Source organism: Mytilus edulis, chromosome 14 (assembly GCF_963676685.1).
Source record: "Mytilus edulis chromosome 14, xbMytEdul2.2, whole genome shotgun sequence".
Taxonomy (NCBI): Eukaryota; Metazoa; Mollusca; class Bivalvia; order Mytilida; family Mytilidae; genus Mytilus; species Mytilus edulis.
Window position 1 is genome coordinate 51,168,379 of NC_092357.1, and position 23,766 is coordinate 51,192,144.

Here is a 23,766-nt window from a genome sequence, read left to right on the forward strand (position 1 = left end):
ATACGGAAGAAGTGAAGGAGGTAAGGACAGACAGATGTAAGGACGGGTTTCAAGGATAACACTTTACGCCCGCGGTATCATGAATATATACATATACTGGTAGATGACACATTACAAATAATAATACGATCTTTTGATGTCGATTGATTATAGATATTAGCTTGTTATTTAATCAATAACAGATGTTATACTACAAATACAAAGATGAAAATAGCAAATATTTTAGCAGTTTCTTTTAAGATAAGAAATTGAAAGTTTATAGCTCTATTACACAATGTGGTAAATAAATATTTACTGTCATAATTCTGAGGTAAGTTGATTCTGACATATAGATTAGTTTTAGGCTTGTTTTAGATGTGTACTTCAGAAATAAGATGAAAAGTTTAAGGACCAATATTTTGTTTAAAAATCTGTTGATACTGACATTTATTTGTAGAACTACCCACACTTTGTATAACTATTATACCACATGATAAATGAGTTCTCTTAGTTTATAAACTATAAGAGGGGCGAAAGGTACGAGTGGGTAGATCAAAAATAAACAGACAACGACATGGCTAAAAAGGAATATGTACATAAATTCTAAATAGACAATCTAAAAAAATGGTACGGTTCTACTGACTACCTGACTCATGCAAGGAAATGGAGGCACTAAGAAAGATAATGTTAAATTATACATGTTACAACACCTAAAACTGTTTGGTTGCAAAATTCTTCATATGCATGAATTTGTTATTATATGTGACTACAAAATCTGAATATATTGTACAAACGGCTATAAGCAAGTAGGACAGATGGAAAGAAGGAAGAAGGGAAGGACATAAAGATGTAAGGACGGAGTTCAGGGAGAACATTTTACGCCCGCAGGGGAATGAAAAACCAAAGGACGAATCAGTTGCTACCGTCGCATACAAATATGAATTGCTAGTTTTTCTGTTCTACTGTTCAAACAAAATGGACTTTAAGACTACCGGAAAGTACACCTCGTTCATTAATATTCAATAACATAAGTCTTTTATTTAAGTTTGTTTTTAAATACATCATAAAAACAATTTTGCTAAGTATTTTGAAATTTGTTATCAACATACTTTCTATCTTCCAACTATATTCACTATGAATTTGATCAAATTTTTTTTCTTTTAAAAAAAAGTAAACAGTTGAGAGAATAAATAATAAAACGAATTTTTTTCCTTGTATATCTTTATGCTAATAAAACTAGCTGAATCAGTATATCTTACAAGCTCGGTTACCAATAGTGTCCGGGTCTCTCAATAATCAAGTTTAAGGTTGATACTTCTAAATGACAAAGGTGGCTGGGATGTCATCCTTCATCTTGGATTTTGAAAAAAACCAAGATAACCATCGGTAATTATTTTTAACGAAATGAGCAAATGTCGAGAGTAGTATGTAATTTATGTGTAAGACTTCTCATGACAATATAGGAAATTATGTGTATTATCATACTTACGGTTGTATTTTACAAAAAAAACAACCCACATTTCTAAGTTTTATTAACTTTTTTTCATTTTTGCCAAATAAGTGGAGAAAACTCAGATAAAAGGGTAGATAACACAGAGAAAGTAATTCATATTGAAAAATGTGTTGTGAATTTTATCATGCACAAAGAAAACAAGTCGCGTGACCCCATTTTTTCATTTCTTATATAATGTTATGAGAGCGATCTTTTTCATATTTTGTCTTCAAATTCTATGGCGAAGTTTTCTTTTTATCACACAAAATTTGGTTTTCCATGCATAGTATATACAAAATCTGATACTTACTGCACACCCCTAGCATGAAAATTCGTATATTTTCTATTAAACTCTGAACAAAACATGATATAAACAAAAAAATTCAATGAATTTTAACTAAGACCCCCCCCCCCCCCAGATGTACCTTACTTGCGATAAAGATGATATTTGAATTCTAAAGCTATAACAAGTTTTGCGTTGAAAAGCAAATTTCTTATTTTAGTTTATATGATGACTAAAAATTCAGAAATTATATATACGCAATTATAAACATCGTAAAATAAATGATTTTTGTGATGTAATTTTGGAGCACCATTTTGTCCATATTTACAGCAATTATTAAAGTGCTTAAGCGACGAAACATGACTACAAATAGAAAGTTCAATTCTCTCACGAGACAACACTCTAGATAACTAAATCATCATGTGGTTGGTTGGTTGATTGACAATTTTAAAGTGATGGAAAGCTCTCGTCGATAATCTGCAGTGATTTTTATGGCAGTATATAGTTGTAGGTTGCACACAGTGTTAACATCGAGGCGTTATATTTAATTTTGCAATAATTGTCTACTAGATGATCAGGTTAAAATAATTTATCTTTGTAACACAGTGTTATTTTTACTCTACGATAATTTAAAGACATGGACAAAAGTTGAGAACATCTAAGTTGAAATGACTTTCAATTGACGATATCAGATAACAAATGAACAATAAACATTCTACCTTAAGTGTAGATTCAAGGTCCTGTCAGAAATTGGTGATTTAAAAGACTGGGATTTTAATATACGAAGACTCATTGCTTGTTCTTCAGTTTGTGACAAAATATTTCCGGTGTCAACCTTTTAAATATTTTTCTAAAAGCAATAGCTACACTGCAAATATTTATAACGACATCACATTAAAACAGAAATAACTTTACGAGGTGATGTCTTTTGCTTTAGGTTAAAGAAAAGCTACTTTTGTTGGTGTCTTTGACGTTTTTTGTGATTCATATTTTTTCGTGTCGAGAAAAGCTGATTCTGGAAATGAGGGACGATGAATAATTATCTGTGTAACATCTCGTAGTGGTGAGAATTCCATGTCTAGTATTTAACTGACCTTTCAAAACATTACTCCGTCTTTGCAATCATTCCGATACGGACGTTTAAGTTTTTATATGTGATCAAGATAAACAAATTTGTCCCACTGAAATTTCAACAACTATTTTAATATATTTCTTGTTATGAACAGTTGCGCTAAAGGAATACGATCTTAAGTTGCTTAGAAAGGTAAGTGATTTGTTTGAATAAGTGCAATTTTGTATTTATCTTTTTTATTTTCTCAAATTGAACATTGTTTTTAGTCATATCTGATCACTGATGGCTTAAAGGTGTCAGACTTATAGAAAATAAAATATCATCTGATGTGCAATAACATTTGTGCTCTCATAAAAGTGTAATATAATCTTATTCGAATATATCTTATTAGTATATTTGCAAAAATGTTTTTTCCTAATTTTTTTGAGGGAAATAAACGAAGAAATGTCTTGTTGTATTTTGCAACCAATCTCTCATTTATGGTACGCATTCTTTCAGGGCAATTTGAAGAGGGGAAATGGGATACTATGATTATAGATGACAAACGTTTTTAATAATGTGATATCTTTGATAACTATTTACTATAGCTTCCAGTAACTGTGAGTTCTGTTATTTTATTGGTGGTGTCTTATTTGAATAGGCATGACACACTTGTCTTAATTACATTGAAAACAGATTTTTTAATGAAAGTCGAAGCTCTACTACATTTTTATACTGTAAAATAATGAGATATTAACGAAAAATCAAGACCACAATTGAATTAATTTTATACCATTATACCAGTAATTTGGAAATAACTCTTATCAGAGCGCAGCAACAAATACTGACACTGTATTCAATATTTGATATCCTGGAATGTTCACAGGCATCATTGATTAACAATTTCTATTCGGTCGTACCTTTGAGATTTTTAGAGATATTCTATTCATTACTGTATAGACATTTTATCATGATTGTGTAGTACGAAAATTGTCTTGAAGATTGAATTACAAATTATTTTCTGGTACGTCAGAGCTATGTCATAGATTATAATTGCGATATTGTAGCAGTGGTCTCGTCAGGGGTCCTTTAATAACATATTGCAATAAAAGAAAGAGTGTGAGCAAGATAACCCTCGGCATGTTTTTGAATTTTGTAAAAATGTCGAAAAAGTTCAGAGTTTCCTTTCTTTAATAAAAAAAATCCATTTTCGAATTTGCTCTTTTCGCATTGAATATCTTTTAAGGGAAAAAGATAAAATTAAAAATAAAGGATACAAATTCTGACTGTACATTGTAAGTTCTCATAGAACATGAATAAAAGTACATTTGATTTAAGGCAACAGTAGTATACCGCTGTTCTAATCATAAATCGATTAAACGTTTAACAAATTCGGGTCACAAAACAAAACTGTCATCTCAGTTGGGACATGATTATAAGCATTACCAATTATACATTCAGTTGGTATGTTAGATTCACAATCTTAATATAAGTAAAACAGATGTTTATTGAACATCATAACGCAATTCTCAAACATGTTATAATGTGTTCAATCGGCGAAAAGATTATTTCTGTCTTATTTCCTTTAAAAAATGTTTGATGTTAACTGTAAGGAAAGTCAGATTGTGTATAAATTAACTTTTTATAGGTACCAGGATTAAAATTGTATTTATATAAAGAAAAATTGTGTTTGTATTCTAACGAAATTGTTATGAGTGATTAAGTATATAATGGATTGTTCAGAGTTCTCCATGCTTATGTATGCAAAACAATTGTCCGAGTATCTATGTGATATCGATCCTCAGTTTCGAAAACATCAGAAATTTATGATGGAGACCTGTTATTCAAAAATATATTTAATTATTCAACTGTAAACCTCCTGGTAATTGATCCCCATAAATTTCATTGTATAATATTTGAATAAATTTCACGGAACACTATCAACAATGAATTTAATGTAAATATATTATTGACAAGGAATAATAAACAAAGCAACACAACCAATAAATTGATATTAAGTAAATAATTAGAAAAATCCTATTAAAATTAATTAAATTATATGAAGATAAAATCTCACAAAAAAACCCCAAAAAACCAAACCAAAAAGGACATTTTCAAATCAATGTGCATCTGTTATCATCAGTGTGATCGCTATCATTTAGGTATCGTATTTCTAACAAAACGATTCTAAATAGACAACCAATCGTTAATCACAGATACAAATAAACAAACGAGGAGGTCTCACTTTAGAAATCCTTTTAAACTTTTTCAGCCTGTAAAAAATCCAATTTGTTCTGAAAATCTCATTTTGTAGTTTTAAAAGATTGAGCTAGACAATTATAAATTTATGTTTTGTAGAATTTCTCTACTGCGTTTAATTCAGTATCACGATTTTAAACAAAGCGCTTGCAGTCAGTTATGTACGGGTTATTCTATGTTCAGAGTGAGCAGAATTTGCTATTTACCTGTACACATCAACATCATATTTATTTGTCTAAAATCTACATACTGATATACTTTAGACAGTATAAAGAAGATACTATTCTAAATTAATGCAATTAAAAAGGAAGTCTAATGTTCTATTCTAATAGTAAGAATTAATAAAGTATAACTAATGGGGTCAAGGTTAATATAACTTTAACAGTCTTGAAATTAGTTATAGTTGTACTGATTCTTATATGCATACATGTATCAAGTCAGGGTGATGTAGATTCAAAAAATATATAAACGTCTACTTTGTCAGTTGCTATTTAAAATTGAGAATGGAGAATGTGTCAAAGAGACAACAACCCGTCCATTGAGTAAACAACAGCTGAAGGGCACAAAATTATTACTAAATATATAACCATTTCAGATACTTGACATTAACAAACATGACATTATGTAATTGATTAATAATCAGTCTGTCATTCATATAATAGCAATCAATTAATCACTTAATCCAAAATACCGTCATACAACCCCTTTTACATGGTGCCAAATACTGAGAAGAATGTAAACGAGCCGTCATATTCTATAAAAATGATGGGCATCAAGCGAGATATCAAGTAACTGAATATATGGTGAATTATACAATTCATCTATGCTTCACTTTTACGCTAATTCATTTGGATTTAAAGCATTTGAACATCAATCATTTTTCTTTCTTTATTTTTCATAAAAATTTAGATTCTCTGATAATGGCTGTTGTATTTATTGTGTGTCAAAAGAACTGATTTATTTGTAACATCTTAAGAAGCAATCTATGTATTTATAGATAAAAAGTAGCAAATAAATAATTGTATAATTGACAGATGAAGATAGTAACTTTACTTAAGTGACAAACGTGAATTAGAACGCTAATGAAGCACATCATTATATTGTTAATACAGTGACAAGCAGACAATAAATGTCAGTTAAATAAAAGTCTGTAGATTGCAATTGGCATTGCTATATGTCATAAAAAGTACAGGTTTGTTTGCTGTTCTAGTTGTTAAATAAGTATACCTTAATGCAAATCTTTTATTTGCGATAAAAGTCATCAAACATATTGTATAAGACTACATAACTAATTCTGAGATACATTAACCTAGTCAGCTTTGTATGACTTCTCTTACAGTTTATTCACTATCAGTTTAATGGTTAAAAATGTTAAACAATTTTGAAATGATTCGTTTGATATATTCTTTATTTTCTTGTAGCAATTTGATATGTGTATTTCTTTATGTATTCAGTATCGCCGTTTTAATTGCCGATTTCTGCTGTAGTGTTTAAAAAATTCCATATTCCAAGAAATTTGAAATTTCCGCCAGTAACAGTATAACAAAAATATCAAACATCTATGTTTCAGAATCTTATGCATTCTGGGTAATATTTTCAAAAGTCTACACCAAAGCGTCGTGATTGGTTACAAACGTCAAAAAAAATGAAATTCAACCAATGACGTGACGTTATTTTCATTTTGGGGTACGAACAATCAAATTACCCATAGTCCTTTAGATTCTGAAACGGCCAATTTCAATAAGGGGAAGTCCAAAAAAACAGACACACCAATCGCTATCATCAAAAGAATAATTAAAAATTATAAATTATTATCTATTCTCGAACTTCGTTCCTTCAACAAAGGAGTATCAATAGATAATATGAGGCAGGCATTACCTGTGAATGGGGACGAAGTTTGTTTAAATTATTTTTTTTGTAACTTTTTAAAATATTTGTTAAAAAAAATAAACGGAAATACCGTAACGTTTCCGATTTTGGTTCTGTTGTTAGGGATTTTACTTGTGACGTTATTTAAGTTATGACGTCATGTTCAATGTAAACAAAGAAACGCAATGCATCAGGTAACGTTTATTCATACCAAAGACAAAGAATGATAAAAAAATGAAATATTGGTATTGTGTTCCTCGAGTTCCTATATTTTACTAGCCTAATCAAAGTCTCACAACAACAAGACCGGAAGAAGGGAGTAGAGTTATGTGTTCTGCGCAGATCCGGAAATTAAAAAACGCGACAAAAAAAAAATTGAACGATTTTGAGTTCATTAGTACAATGAAAAATTCGGGAAATTTTCCCGATTTTTTTTTTTTTTTTTTTTTTTATTGAATTTTCTACTGTAATAGGGGACTTCGTCCCCATATAAACGTGTACCGCTTATTACAACGCTAAATGCTGATTTGATCTGAGAAGATTTTGTACGCTAGACGCGCGGTTCGTCTACAGATTAGAAAAATCCACTTTTTGTACGAAATTGAAGAGCCTTTAGTATCAAATATTTCAATAAGTATAGGAAGACGTTGTATGAGTGCCAATGAGACAACTATCCATCCGAATGACAATTCATAAAAGTTAATCATTATAGGTCAAGGTACGGTCTTCAACACGAAGTCTTGGCTCGCATCGAGCAGCAAGCTATAAAGGGCCCCAAAAATTAGTCATGTAAAACCATTCAAACGGGAAAAACAACGGTCAAGTTTGTATAGATGACCATTACCTTTTGTTGATGATAAGTCAAGAATGACTTTGAATTTTAAAATGAAGGAAAAAAAAAGGAAACTAATAGATTTTAAATCAATTTTTTGATATTGCAATTGAAGATAAGATAAATATATTTTCAAATTTTCAACCAAACTGTCCTTGATGGACTGTTGAACACTCACAAACTTATGAAACACACCGAACTCTTCATAAGCTGTTTGAATCCATTAGGCTGTCCAGTGGTTTTGGCTATTGGTTATCGTCTGCCATTATTGCTATTCACTAAGAGCACATGTTATCGTCTTCAATCAAGCAGTAATGTTTTTTTATTACATAGTTTCTTCACATTCGTTATCCCAGGGCTTGTGAAAGTGAACTTTCTATAGTGGGATGATGTTAGCTCTGGCCGAACGATGACCTGTAGATGTTTATAACTTGTTCATGCAGTCTTCGGTGAATGGAGATCTCATTGGCAATCACATCACATTTCAAAGTATTATATTGTCAAGATACCGCTTCAGGAAATGTAAATACGTTCGGAAAAGCGTAAATTAGCTGTCACTTCTACGAAGTTATGTCAATAATTTGTTAAATTCAGTAATTTTCTTAGTTACTTTTAAAATACTTCTTGTCACAGACTTTATGTTGAATTTAATTTAAAGTAGATAAATCTAAAAAAAAAAAGGCATGATAAATGGATCCCAGAACAGCGGATCTCTCCACATTGACGTTTTTGTTCGAATTACTTGATATTTTGTCGGATGGGACCATGTATGCTTTCTCTTGGTATGCATTTTGATTTTGTTTAAAGTCGTATGGTTCCCTATAATTTTAGCATTTACATTATTTGGTCCCTATTTGACATTTGTTTCATTGGCAATCAAACCAATAATATAAAGAGATGCAGCAAATACCGTTACACAAAAAACTAGTATATATTATACATAAAGGTACTTAATAAATTTATATCGCAATTTCGCATAAAAATGAAGTTAAATATTGAGTTAACAACAAAGACTCTTATAAAGAAAGAGTTGTATATCCAATAAATATATATTCTATGTAGCTGTCTAGTTCTGTTCCTCCAAGAAATAAAAATTGAGATTTTTTGTCATTTTATATAGTAAACACTGCCATATTATCCTTTGATGAACGAAACGATATTCTGTCACACTAGCGACTTTACTAATTAGAATCACGCAGTGCAAAGTCATTACTTCATCTTCATTGCTTTATCTTTCAAATGACTGTATTGATATTTACACATCCTTCAACCTTTATTCATTATGTTTGCCGTTGTTGTAAAACAATTCACAGTTGTTCGAACAGTCGTCGATATATGCGCTATATTGAGAGAAAACATAGCAATAAGTTCACTGTAACGTTTTTGGCAACCATTATACATAAAGGGAACAATCTTTCCTTCGCCTTTATTATTGGTGCGAAATAATTATGTGACAGGTTTTTTTTCACATGCTATACTTTCCCTTTGGAAGAATCAAGCTAGTTAAGTGTAATGAGTTATTGACCTCGTGAAGCATAGACAAAAATCGCTAATGCATTACACAACACTGTAAGATCTACACACAGTAATACAAAAGAGCTAACGTTAAAACAAAGACAACAAAACTTTGTGTATCTATTGAGAATGGCAACAAACTGTCTGATACGTTTTGCTAATTCCGCTATCAACGTAAGTCTATGTTTCCATTATAGACTTTGAGTGAAAATCTTGATAATCTATGTGACTGTTTGAAAAATAGCATTTTCATCCATTTTTCAAATAGATTGCAAACGTAATTATTTGTTTATATATGTCTAAAGACTGTTCGTAATGGTTAACTATATGAACAGAGAACACTAAGCCTTTGGTTTAATCATGATTCTCTTTTCATTAAAGTGCACTGTTGAATTAGAAGGTTTCTGATTGTTTCAAGATAATTGATCGCAATCAATAACGATATCGGTTGGCTTTTAAGTATAAAGAATGATGATAACATTTTAAAAATTGTGGTGAAAGAAACTGAAAAACATCCGGAAAACAAAATATATAGAATAATCGGGTGATGAAATATAAAGAATTGAAAATAATATAAAGGGCAAATGAATAGTAACAAAAGAACAGAGTTCCTGTGTATATACTTTATCTATTCCCGTCAAGTTTTAACAAATATAAGTATTAGGGAAATGAAGACTTTAGGACCAAAAAAATCAAAGTTTTATCAAAAGTCGGGTAACAATTATACCCGTGATAGCGCTAACGATGCCATCTTTAATAAAATTAATATTTTTAGGGGCATAAATAAAGAAACAGTAGTATACTGCTGTTCAAAACTCATAAATCCATGGACTAAAAAAAAAATCGGGGTAACAAACTAAAACTGAGGGCAACGCATCAAATATAAGAGAAGAACGACACAACATTAAAATGTAACACACACACACACACACACACACACACACACACACACACACACACAAACACAGAACCGGAATAAGCATGAGACAAAATCCTTTGAGAATAACAAATATAACATCAAAACCAAACGTGTCCGAGATATTGCTGATAGGAACATTTAGTGTAAGTTTTATGAAATTCTGGCACGAATTGTACATCTGAGAACGCTGTAGTGTGTAATAACATTGTGTGAGGGAATTCGACGTTTGCTGTACCACTGTTCACTCAAACGCAGTTTATGACAATACCACTGCATCAATCAGTATGATTTCTTTTGCAGTGTTTCAAAAAATGATTTTACTTTGTTGTCGCATATTATTTGTGAAACATTTAATGTTTTGAAAAGGCGTAATTTCTGTATAAAGTCAATAATTATATTGACTTTTGAAGCCCAAACTTTCTACAGCCTTAAATACGCAAATAAAAGATCCAAAAACTATACCAATACATAACGACATGTTTATGAAATTATAGAAAATATTTTGGTTTACAAATTTTTATTCGTTATTGCAAAATAATGAACTTAAGATATTTGACATTTTCTCCCTACCCAGTTTACCCCCAAAAAAATTTATGATGTGGACTGGTCATTGTTATTAATTCGTAGGCAATTTGATTGGATTAAGTCGTTATTAGTTTACCTTCAAACTTGTTTATGCTTTTTCATACAGGACTATTGATAATAAAAACATGCATGAATGTGTACGGTAACTAAAATGACCTTCAAACTCGACACTAGACGAGTCAATATTATGTTTTATCAACGAAAGTTAATGTATGAAAGGTAAGAATTGCCACTTATTCTATTTTCACAATATTTCCCGAATACATAGTTGATAGATTATTTTTTAAAAGCCTATTGTGGAGATAATAGAGAAAGTGTACTAATAAGACGTTTTGTTCAATTAAACAAGTCCCTTTTAAGAGAAATGCCGAAATACATTTTACGCACGGCTACGGCAGGTAAAATTATTATTTATCATAACAAAATAAATCATTTTTCAGTCTCATTGGAATATGTTAATTACAATTAATCCCAAACTTAAGTAGTAAGTAAATACAGTCAACATATGTCCGATCTGCATATTTTTGGACAAAAGTCAATACGATCGTTTTAAAGTCAATTTCGTCTACCTCACAAAATCTTGTTAGGCACTACAACAAGTCCAACGCAAAAGTGTGCGTGCGGACAAATGCTTAAAACTAGCTAGAAAAAACGGCAGAAACAAATTGAATTATTGTTGTCAACAATGTTCTTCACTGGCCAATCCTTTCAGCGGTACAACAATCTTTATTTTAAACTAGCATCAGTTTTAATTACAGCTATTCTATAAAATTATCAGCAATGAAATAAACAAATAAATATCAATTAGACTTAATTTACTTGATGTAAGGTTTATCATTTGGCAATTATTTTTGTGTATAATTTCCGGATTTTTTTTTATATATTTCTTCCGTGAACGTGTTTAAGTTTTTTTTTAGAGTATCACATATCACCTTGATTTTGAAAGAGAAATTTAACACCAACTATAACTTTTTGCATGTGCTATTGTCTATTCACAGGTATGTCTGAATAACAAATTACTTGAAGTAAAAATAGATAAAGATTCTATAAATACTTCGTTTTGATAATCGTTTAATTTTTAACGATAAAAAAGTCGCGCGTTATCAGTATCACATGTAGAGGTGTAAGGTAAACATTATACCACTTAATCTGATCCAGATGTGTAATTTTATATACATAATGATTATTAATCTATTCATTCATTTTTTGTTTGTTTGTTAAATCATATACTTTTCACACAAAGAAATTACTGAAACAAATTGTCAGTTTTATCTGGCATATAACTTAATTCCTTTTCTTACATCCTGGTATCTATTATGAGTTTATTTACATGAATTCGGCTTTAAATACATCATATATATTTGTAGATTCCGTTTTCTGTTCATAAATGTGATTAGCTTTCTATATACATTTATCCTTTTTGTAATCAAATAACTAATTTCATTGTAGTGTTCATCATTTATTTTATGACCGAATATTCAGTTCTCCAATGTTAGTATATTAATATCAAAATTCAGTTTTACAAGCAGAAATCACGTAGAAACATTTTTTTAAGAAGCAGTGGTATTGCAGTATTTGAATAAATCGAATTTACCACTGTTACTAAAGTTTTCTAAGGTAGAATATAGTGTAATAATTTGAAACGAAACACTCTATATTTTTTTCTTACAAAAACATGATGAACAGATTTTGATATATACCATGTCGAACACTTTAAATACTCAATGTTTAATCCTTTTTTTCTGAACGGTTAAAACCTATTTTAATCTCAATATTAGTGAATTTATTTTAGATATTCTTCATTTCTTAGTGTCCACATTTTTTTTTTTTTTCAAGATAATAACCATTCTAATTAATGTATATGTTACAGTAAATAGGTGAAATTAGGAATTACATGTATTTACTAAAAGTTAGGAATTACAGGTAATCCCCGATGCACTTAGTAAATACAAGTAATTCCTTAAACGACCCAGTTATTACCAGTAATTACTAATTTTAAAATGATTTTTTACACCTATTTACTGACTGCTTAAACAATGTTGTATTATGGTCAGGTGATCAAAAGTTATGGTAATACTAACTAGAAGACCAGTTAGTACTCTTATAAAATTTTGATTGGTTGATTTCTATAAAAAATATCTTGAATAAATATGGACTTTCAAATATTTGGTTAAATCAGAATAACTTTAGTTTTAATCCAAAATGGTTAAAGTTGAGCATTATACAGATAATTTTTTACCAATTTCAGCAGACATGGAAATCAATAATGGAAAATTCTCCCAAAGCATTATTTTTTAAATATTTAAAAAGAAAACTTTGAATTTGAAGAATATTTAGACTTACTACCTTATAAAGATAAGATAGCGTTGTGTAGGTTAAGAACTGGAATGAACTGTTATGTGCATTAGCTTCGAGATATAAAAAAAATAATATTTTTTTTGTTGTTAAATCATTAATAAAAATGATATAGTGAAATTATAATTCACTGTTAGCAGCCAATCTGGTTCTTTTTGGTTTAATTAGCTGAGAAACAAGGTTGATGAGTTGTGCCCTTGCGAGTGAATATTTGGACCTCATTGAATATGTATTCATGTGACCTTCAATTCAACCCCTAGCTGGAGATGGGTTATCAATGTACCAAGCTATTAAAATTGTAAGGGTTTTGCAGAACAAATTGGCTACTTTTGCTGTTAATCGCAGGCTCAACAAAAATGAGGAAAAAATATTAAAATTTTCCTCTAGATACTATCTTTTGACTAGTACTGTAAGAAGCTTCTGTCAAAATTGGGTAAAAATCCAGGATGGTTTATAAAACCTAATGTTTTAAAAACTTTAACTGCAGAGTGTATGTAATGTTAACTGGGAAAAAACTAGTCCATTTATAAGTAATATATGAAAAAAAGGATTCTTTTTACAAACTTTGCTTTTGGATATTATCTTATGATCATAAACATTTAGCTTCTGTCCAAGTTTGGTAGGATATTTGGAGAAAGTTATTTTAAAGTTTTAAACTACAGTGCATGATGGAGATTTTAGTTTAACAAAATTATGAAAATCAATTTTGGATAGATATCATTGTCTTGCATGCATATATTTACAGAGTTTTAAAACCTATAAAACAACCATTTTCCAGTTTCAATTCACAAACACTAAAGAGTATGCACTTTTGATGTACCTTATATTCCTACATCCTTAAGTAAGCTCCCTTAAAATCCCTATCCCTTTACTTTCTTATTTGGTATCTTGTATTATGTTTTGAATTTTAAAACAAAAACATCAAGTTAGTAAATAGCTGTAAAAATGACAAAAAAAATTATTGATTACCAGTAATCACTGAAACAACTAGTAAATACATGTAATTACTAAATTGGCTAGTAATTACAGGTATTTACTAAAATGTTTAGTTATTACGTGTAATTCCTAATTTCACCTATTTACTGTAACATATATATCATAACTTGTTTTTTTAGATTTTTTTCATTTACTTGTTGCAAAGTATCTAGCCATTCTTTTAGAAAATCTTCCTTTAAAATGGGAAAATTCTGACATCAATTTATATTGCATCTTGAGCTTTTGTAAAATATGTTTCCCCAATATGTTATCATTTTCAACTTGTTGACGAAGAATAGATTTGAGTTTTTTGGCTGCCTTATTTTCCTTTGTGTTTTTTAACCCATACTTTTTTATATTCAAATAAAATTATGGAAGCTTATTTCAATCTGGAGTTGAGTTTATATCATATACGTTCATATGAAGTATAAGAAATTTCTTTCCATATTGGCTAAATCCCCACACACATATACATTTTTGTATATATATATATATATCTTTTAATCCACCTAATTTTGAAATGTTTATATTTTTATTATGTTAATCATTCTGGAACAGAAATCTGGTAATATATAGCTTAATAATGAATGTTTAACATTTTTACCCCGCGCAACACGTTGAGAAAAAGGGGAAGGGGTGCATAGAAAGAGCGTGCGTCTGTCCGTTCTTATAAGCTCTCTCACATGTAAAATTCTTAATAGTATATCAGTGCCGATGTACTATTAGTTTTAAAGAGTTTATGCCCCTTGGAAACATTTATCATATACATCTCGTATTTGTGTTGTTGTGCAATTGTGAATGTTCTGGTTAGGAAAATCTGTTCAAATTGAAACAATATAGATTGTTGATATTTCATATATAAATCAAATCTGAAAATTGTTCCTGGTGAGGTTGAAAGGAAGGTGATATCATTCTTCACACATGTTAAACCAAAATTCCCGTCTGGTGGTTGGCATCTATTGCTATTAGCCAAACACGTTTTACATTTGTTGTTGTTATTTTAAATCAGTAGGCTAGTTGTCCCTGTTTGTTGTTTCACTTTAATTTAAAAAAATGAGGCTTAACTCTCTATGATATTTCATTTTGATTTATTTTTGCTTTAAACATTAACATTTCTGGACAATATACACATTCTCATGTACTACATGTATACTATTTTTCTCTTTGTAGATATTGAAATACCATGGCAACAAATGTTACCGGCAATCTTACAAATGGCAGTCAGTGTATTGATTTAGGACCAATTAAAAAAGAGGTGAGTAACTAATGTAATAATCTAGAAAATTCTTGTGCTCTATAGTGCCTCTCTTATCTATACAAATATCAGACTTATACAAAAATAAAGCACAAGCGGTTTTGTGGTAATGATATTAACCTTTTTTTCTTAGTAAAATCAAAAGTAAGACGGAATAAAACGTATTATCCACATATATATAAGGAGAACAAATATACAAAACAATATAAAATAAACCCAGCTGTCCCATTGCTTACCCTTCTGTTATAACAAATGTTAAAAAACTAAACATGTTTTCAATGTCAGACAGTTTCAGATCTTAAAACCCGATAAATCCAGTTGTCCCATAAAGATTTGCCAAACATATTATATTATTAGGTTACAGTTAAATATACTGAATACCAATGGAAAGTGCTGACCTTCAAATCTTTGTATATTTCAGCCATTTGGAGGTATGATAAAATGGATTGCTCTCACAGAGGCAGTAGGAATAATTATACTTAATACCCTTCTTATACTGTTGTTAGCCAGACGGAAGAAACCGAGCAGAATGGCCTTCTTTGTTCAACACTTAGCAATAGCTGGTAAAGGTTTTGGTACTTTTCTTATATGATCTTAGGCTAACAAATGATAAAGTGTCCCTGTCAAAACTTGTGTTTTGAAATAGTTTCATCGTGAAGAGATAAAACGTTTGGAAAACTAATTTTTATTAGTTACATAAGGTACCAGGCTTATAATTTAATACGCCAGATGCGCGTTTCGTCTACATAAGACTCATCAGTGACACTCAGATCAAAATAGTTAGAAAGTCAAAACAAATGGAAATTTGAAGAGTGTGCACATATAATACTAGAAGTATATATCCGCTCTGAATTGGGGAGTTACAAATTTAGTGTATAACACAATGGCAATTAGCGTTACTAAACAAAATATGATAATAAAAACGAAAAATGGTGTCTATAAACAATATGATATGATATAACTTACTCTTTTGGAAGCATAAATTATGGAATTTTACGTGGTCAACGTTAAGACAACTTCAACAAACCAAAAGCACAAAATTATCACGGAAAGAATACGCATACACGTCGCAATGAAGTACACATTTTAGATTGATACAAATTTTACAAAAGACTGAGTTGTGATATTCTGCAGCTAAATTTCCCCTTTCACGCACGTTTCTCAAGTCCAATTTGACATATATCAGTTCTAACCTGTCATTTCGCAGTTCAAATGTCAAATTTTGCATTTTGTCTTAAAAAAATATGCTCACGTTTGTTGGAGTCATAAATGCTTGGAACAAGAAATTTCAATTAAGAACTGACTCATCTTGAGCTTGAAGTAAACAAAAACACGTCATGTTGGTTGTGGGAAATGTCAACTTGAAAATTGCTAAACTTGACCTGAGAAATATCAAGCTAGAAGTTAGAAATATCAAGTTGAATGCGAGAAACAACAATTAGTTGAAAAACGAAAAATGTCTACTTGTAAGTAAACAAATGTAGTTTGAAACATAGAAATGCAAACTTGAAGCTGAGAAATGTAAACAACGAAATGTCACTTCCGGTTTTTCGAAAAAATGTCTAAAAAATATATCTTAACGAAATCTTAATTTATATCATTCTTATAATCAACGCCATTCTCTTATCGATAGCATAATAGAGAGAAAGCAGACTTAATGACACCTTTTCTTGTTTCTGCTGGGGACACAAACATTAATATGAGAATAATCTGTAGAAAATAGCAGTATCGATGTATCAAAATGTTAGTAACGACATATGTATAGTATAAAAATAATAAGATTCCCGCCTCTCCTCATCTAAGATCTAAATTATTCAGTATATTTGTAACTAGTTCACAAAACGTGATACTCACAAAATAAGTTTTCTATTATTTTTGCTTTAGAAGTATTTGATTTTCACACTAAAACACTATCTTAACCATTATTGAAGCAGCAAAACATACAAAGGTATACTTGCCTGAGAATATTATAATATATTGTTTTTGTAGCCCACTTAATCAAACCTATTTCCGTCAATTTGGGTAAGTTTTCTTCCTTCATGGTATATTGGCCGTTTACTTAAAATATCCAGCTCAAAACTACGTGGTCCTATAGGAATCAAAGAGACAATCAGTCATATGATGTCTATTTTAACAACATATGAATAGATCTTACCCTGAAATTCTCCTGTGGTTGATATGTAACTGTATGTATATATTGACTGTAAAACAATAAGTCTTTTTATCAGTAAAAAATGGGAAAAAAAAGAAAACAAAAACATTAATTTTTGTACTGACATATAATTCTATAAAGGTTTGACAAAGTCACTAAAAAAAAACCTATAACCTCTGACTGTATGAAATACTAATCATCTTAAAAATGAACGAAGTGGATATATCATGAAAAAAAGTAAAAAAAATACTCAAGATATGACCTTTTGGTCATACATAATCTTCAATTCAAAAAGAAATGTTAGACTACTTAATTTTACTATCAGTACAAGGACAGCATTCGTAAATATACATCAACATGCAGACATATTATATGTTCAGGTATTTCACATCCAATATATCATGGTAATATTCTTTACAAAGCACAAAAATGTCTGTATTCACCTCAAAAGCTAACAAAACCTTTAAATAAACTTATTAGGAAAGGATATAGATACGACACTGTTGTCAGGTTATTAAAGATTGCATATTTTGGTATTAATATTGTTTCACTCATAGGGTATTTGCATCGGAGAGAAACACGATTATTCTAAAACCGGTTTGCATGTCAGTAGTCCTTTGTTCATTTATGTATCATTGTCATTTTACTTAGTTTCTTTTGTTACCTTTTCTGACATCGGACTTGGACGTCTTTTAAACTGAGTTTTACTGTGCGTATTGCTATGTGTATTTTTTTTTATTCTACATTGGCTAGAGGTAATGGATAGGGTTGAGATCTCACAAAACATATTTAACCCAGCCGCATTTTTGCGCCTGTCCCAAATCAGGAGCCTCTGGTCTTTGTTAGTCTTGTATGTTAGTTCATTTTTATGTTTTGGAGTTTAGTGTGACGTCCATTTTCACTGAACTAGTATACAATTTTTTAGGGGCCAATTGAGGTCCACCTCCGGGTGCTCGATTTACTCGCTGCGTTGAAGACCCATCATTGGTGGTCTTAGGCTGTTGGCTGCTCTTTGGTCGGGTTGTTGGCCTTTTGACATATCCCCTATTTCCATTCAAAATTTTATTAAACCACACCTGAATATAGACGCCTCGACAAAGAACTGCAGGAACCTTATGACTCGCTTCAAAAAAGTAAGTAAAATTACTAAACTGTCAGTCGATCCCTTATAGGAGTAACTGTCCTGTTTTGATATTGTTAAATAATATTTGATTATTTTGTGAAATAAATAGTGCGATACAGAGGACTTTAGTAGTCAGCACTTCGGTGTTGGCATGAATATCAACTATATGGTCATTTTGTTTTTATTATTAATTAACTGTTTGCAAAGGTAAGAATTATTCGAAATACTAAGGATTTTCTTATTCCAGGCAAAGATTATCTTAGCCGTATTTGGCACGAATTTTAAGAATTTTGGGTCCTTAATGCTCCTCAACTTTATACTTGTTTGGCTTTTTAACTATTTTGATCTAAGCGTCACTAATGAGCCTTATGTGGACGAAACGCACGTCTGGTGTATCAAATTATAAGCCTGGCAACTTTGATAACTAATTAAATAGTTATTTAGTTATTTCAAATGCATTTAATTTTTACAAGGTAACAAAATATAATGAGCAACTGGTTTATATTAAAAAGATCACTCATAGCTATCACTGCTTTACACAAATATATCATCAATCGGTTGCTTTAGTGTCTATGAATATTAACTTAACAATGTTTACTACTACTGTTTAAACAAATATAGCACGTAAATAAAATGTTTTACTTATATATGCATAATTCATGAAGTTTTTTTTTCATATTTGTTAGGTTTCTAAACCTTTTCGTATTTTATATATTTTTTTTTCTTTTGCAGATTTATCAGTTGGAGTGCTATATGTTTTACCAGACACTATATTCTCAAGGTTTCTAAACAGCTGGCAAAAACATTTCTGTTTGTTTTTTTATGGATTTTGTGCTAATATAACAATATTTGCTTCGACATTTCTAATTGTTGTCCTGACAATCGACAGATTATTTGTAATAATTAGACCAATATCAGCTTCAATGATAGGAAAGAAATATCGTTATGGACTAGTATCCTGTGCATGGTTGCTAGCTATCATAATAGGCATACCCTATGCTGCTCATGCGTACTTTTCGTGCACGGTTCAGGGTATAAATATATGTGGTCATGATTTCGATAATACAAAGGTACGTATGAAAATGAACGATTTTGATGTTTCAATTTTTTTATTCTACCTTATACACACATGTTTATAAAAAAAAGTAGACGAGGAATGTGTTTAGTCTCAGCAACCAATTAAGTAAGATTCTTAAGCCACAATTATCGCTAGTCATGAATATGTCAGTAAGCGTATGATCAAATTTTGTCGATAAAATACTAGTTTTAATGCGTCTTGGTAATAACAGTTTATTTATTGTGTGCTTGTCATATACATAGCCTATCAAGGGCCTTATCGACTAGCACTAAGATATTTGGAAAAATATGAAAGAAAGTATATTGACTTTATCTGGTCAAAAGATTCATAAGAAATTAGAACACATGACTAATGTCAGCATTTTATAATTTATGTTAAATATTGATATCTTATAATGTTAACACGTTTTCTCGCTCAAATAAGGGAAATACTATCTGATCAAGTGTGTCGACCAAAGCCATTGAATAAAATAGGGTTAGATCCATAGTTAGGGAGACAAAGTATCATTGAACACTAACCCCTCAGTACAGTACGACTTATTCATACCGTGGCATGATTTGAACGATACATTTCAATCGTAAATTATATCCTACCTACATGGGGTACACGAATCGACACAAAAACCACACAGTACAATACTCCGTACAAAAACCAATATACGACTCCTCCTCCGAAAACAGATAAATATAAACAAAGACAAACAACATTGATTGACACATGATCAAATTAGTAATCGGTACAAGCACAAAATAAGTTCAAGGGTACAACCAAAAGAGTACTTTCTACTTACTACAATAAAAGAGATCGCTTATTTCTTTACAATACCGTACTTGTATTTTATAGGCAGTAGTTGTTGCTGAAGTTTTTATCAATGTTGTAATTCCTGTAATTATCATATCATTCTGTTACACATGGATCGTATATGTCATCAAGAGACGGGAAAAGGCGGGATTCAATGCACCACAGAAGGTCAGATTCTCAGATGGTATGTTTATATGTCACACATTTATTGGTTAATAGGGAATAGAATCAGTTACATAGATGTAACAAACATACAAATATATGTTCGTTAAATACACATTGATTACTTTTAACAATTTGTACAAAAGATAAAAATGTAAAGCGCTCTTGTTTTAAAATCAATACTACTGCCATTATTTTTTTTTCATAATACATAGCATAAATAGTAACGGACTTTGTCCTAACCCGTTTTTTTGCTATTTTAGAACGGTACATTCTTTTTAAATTAAAGGTATCATTATAAAATGCATTTGTAAAGTTTTCTCGAATGAGGACTACGGTGGCTTTTAAGAAATCGTTTATAACATGAGAGACCTAACACAATAAAAATTTGTATTTTGTTTTCGACTTGATATCTACATTTCTATCTTATCCTAATAATATTTATGCATAAGCTCAAATCGCTGAAATAAATCCGATGAAACTGCTGATCCTTCCCTATTAGAATCTTAGAATATATCAAGCTCCTAGTACTTGGTTTGCTGTGGTTAGTTATCAGCAGCTATGTACATGTGTTCTACCAATTACACGCAAAGCAGATCATACTTATACTTAACTATCGCAGCGATATTTAGATATACACTTTCATGAAAATGAGATCAATTTGAATTTATGTAACATTTTCTAGGGTCTACAACTTTGATTGGTAATTTCAAGAAAACAGAATCTAGTTCATCTTCCGTGATAACAAAGGCTAAGAAGAAAACTATAAAGATTTTGTTGGTAGTAGTAATCGGTATGTATTATTATTATTGTAAACATGAGAACAATTGCTTATATTCGTTTTTATTTGGTTTTATACTCGATACATTATAATAGGAATCCCCTACCTTTTTATTAGTTCAATTAGTGTCCTCTAGCTATCAATTTTAATGTGATGTACAAACAATATTGGTAAAAAAAAAGTCTTCCAGTTAATGAAATTAAAAACTAAGATTGAGGTCCGAGAAGAAAAATATATGTGTATTTGAATCACTGTTTGAAAGTGAATACATTAATTGTAAAACAGAGATTAGGAAATACACTAAAGTTCAAAGATCATTGCTTTTACAGTCTACATTTATATAGTTAATACATGTTCGAATGAAAGTTGTAAGTAGGCCAATCCATTTTTATACTTCAATAATGTCAATGAAAAGAGCATTTGAATGACGATATGAAAAAAGAACTTGCTATGATTTTCTATTGTATTTCAGTGTACATCGTTAGTTGGACTCCTATTAATGTGGCACAAGTACTGAGCGCATTTGAATTCATTCCGCCAAACGAAATCTTCCTCTTTTTACACGTGCTAGCTCCGGTTAACAGTATAATGAACCCATTGGTATTCTTGATATTTAATCGTCAAATGTTTGTGCAGGATAGAAGTAGAAGTACGAGTACTGCATATAACACCGCTACTCATATTGAATCCGTTCATCATTGAAGGAATTGTGTGCGAACATATTGCATTTTAATGCAAGAAAATTCGGGACCAACACCCGGAAATTTTACCTTGGAATATTATGGAATATATCATAAATGAAAGTCATCTACCGAAAACATTTTTATAATATATAATATACAACAAAGTATTGCCTTGCTGTTGCTGTCAAATATGAAAGACGGACATAAAGAGGAAGAGTTTAGGAATTTAGTGTTTTTTAAGATTTCGAAAAGAAAAATTCCATTAAATGTGTATCCGTGCCTCATTTGGTCTGCACTTGCAACTCTTATTGCTATTTTTGTTTTCATCTAATTTTAAGATGAACTTATATATTAATATATTTGTTACACATTTTTATATGATGGGGATGATCAAGGAAGTTAAATAACCATTGAGTGTACATGAAAAAACCTCCATTCATAAACGATAAAAAGAAATTCGGCCAACGTATGTCAGATCTTGTTAAACCTTTTACCTTTTCAGAGCAAATCGTTCACCACTTGTTTTTAAGAATAGTTTCCCGATGTTTACATTAATCCAAATGGGATATTTACACCCTGTAAGAAAACATACAACATGTAATTAAAATAAAGTTCTTAGAAATGTACTTTTATTATAGATATAATATTAAATTACAAATCACAAAAAACGAGTTTAACACTTAAATCTGACGATTGAAAAGACTAGAAATCAATAAGAGCGACCGATACGTTGCCACTAAATGTAATATCGTCTATAAAACTTAATTTTGTTCCGATTTCCCATTTACACCATCTTACCCTAAATGGATTGTAAAATAGTGCGAATAGCCATAACACATCATTGTTAGATTTGTGATAACAGTATAAAAAACAGATCCAAAATGCACATAATACAACATTTATTAAATGAAAGAAAAGTTACAACAAGATAATTTTGTTGTTATCATCGTGACAAATAATTCTTTGATCCTTTTTTTTGAGAAGACGTATTTATACTTTTCGTACGCTTATGAATGGTTTCAGTATTTACAAAATCAATATTTTGAGGCACAAAATGTGGCTTGCTTGTTTGTTTCTTGGGAAATAACATACCCCCCCCCCCCCCCCAAAAAAAAGGAAAAAAAATGTGGCTTTCTAAGTTACGTACTGGTAAAACGTGACCCTTCAAAATATTTGTCAACGTCAAATTATCATGGCAAACGAATTGCATAAGAATTTACAATCAACCTCCAACAAAGGTTCAATCAAAAGTTCAAATGGGTGGATTTATTGACGTGCATGCCTATACTAAATCAGCGATCTTTGGCAGTTTGTTTTGATAAAATTAAAACAAGCTTAGTGCTTATATTTAAATATTATTGCAATCGTCTGTTTCAATAAATGATATGAACCAAACAAAAAACTCATTTTAATTTGTCGTCCTAATCGTAAAATTGAGAAAGGAAATGGTGAATATGTCAAAGCGACAACCACCCGACCATAGAGCAAACAACAGCCGAAGGCAACCAATGGGTCTTCAATGTAGCGAGAATTCCCGCACCCGTAGGTGTCCTTCAGCTGGCCCCTAAAATATGCATAATAGTACAGTGATAATGGACGTCATACTAAACTCCGAAT

The 23,766-nt window shown here is 30.5% G+C and overlaps 1 protein-coding gene across 3 annotated transcripts; it reads left to right on the forward strand.

Moving 5' to 3' along the window:
- The first annotated feature begins 207 nt into the window (after positions 1-207).
- On the forward strand, positions 208-23,252 carry LOC139502426 (cardioacceleratory peptide receptor-like). 3 transcript variants are annotated; one of them, XM_071291900.1, is made up of 7 exons: positions 208-310; positions 15,285-15,369; positions 15,791-15,932; positions 19,377-19,714; positions 20,566-20,707; positions 21,371-21,478; positions 21,939-22,775. In XM_071291900.1, the coding sequence occupies exons 2-7, from the start codon at positions 15,298-15,300 to the stop codon at positions 22,166-22,168; spliced, it is 1,032 nt and encodes a 343-aa protein (XP_071148001.1). In that variant the 5' UTR covers positions 208-310; positions 15,285-15,297; the 3' UTR covers positions 22,169-22,775. The 3 variants fall into 3 exon arrangements, with proteins under 3 accessions (XP_071148001.1, XP_071147999.1, XP_071148000.1); XM_071291898.1 differs by lacking the exon at positions 208-310 and adding an exon at positions 2,881-3,018; XM_071291899.1 differs by lacking the exon at positions 208-310 and adding an exon at positions 11,682-11,782 and having other exon boundaries at positions 21,939-23,252.
- The last annotated feature ends 514 nt before the right edge of the window (positions 23,253-23,766 follow it).

Coding starts and splice junctions, on each gene's coding strand:
- LOC139502426 (XM_071291900.1), top strand. CDS start 15,298: ATGGCAACAAATGTTACCGGCAATCTTACAAATGGCAGTCAGTGTATT. Junction 15,370..15,790: donor TAGGACCAATTAAAAAAGAG/GTGAGTAACTAA, acceptor TGTATATTTCAG/CCATTTGGAGGTATGATAAA. Junction 19,715..20,565: donor ATGATTTCGATAATACAAAG/GTACGTATGAAA, acceptor TGTATTTTATAG/GCAGTAGTTGTTGCTGAAGT.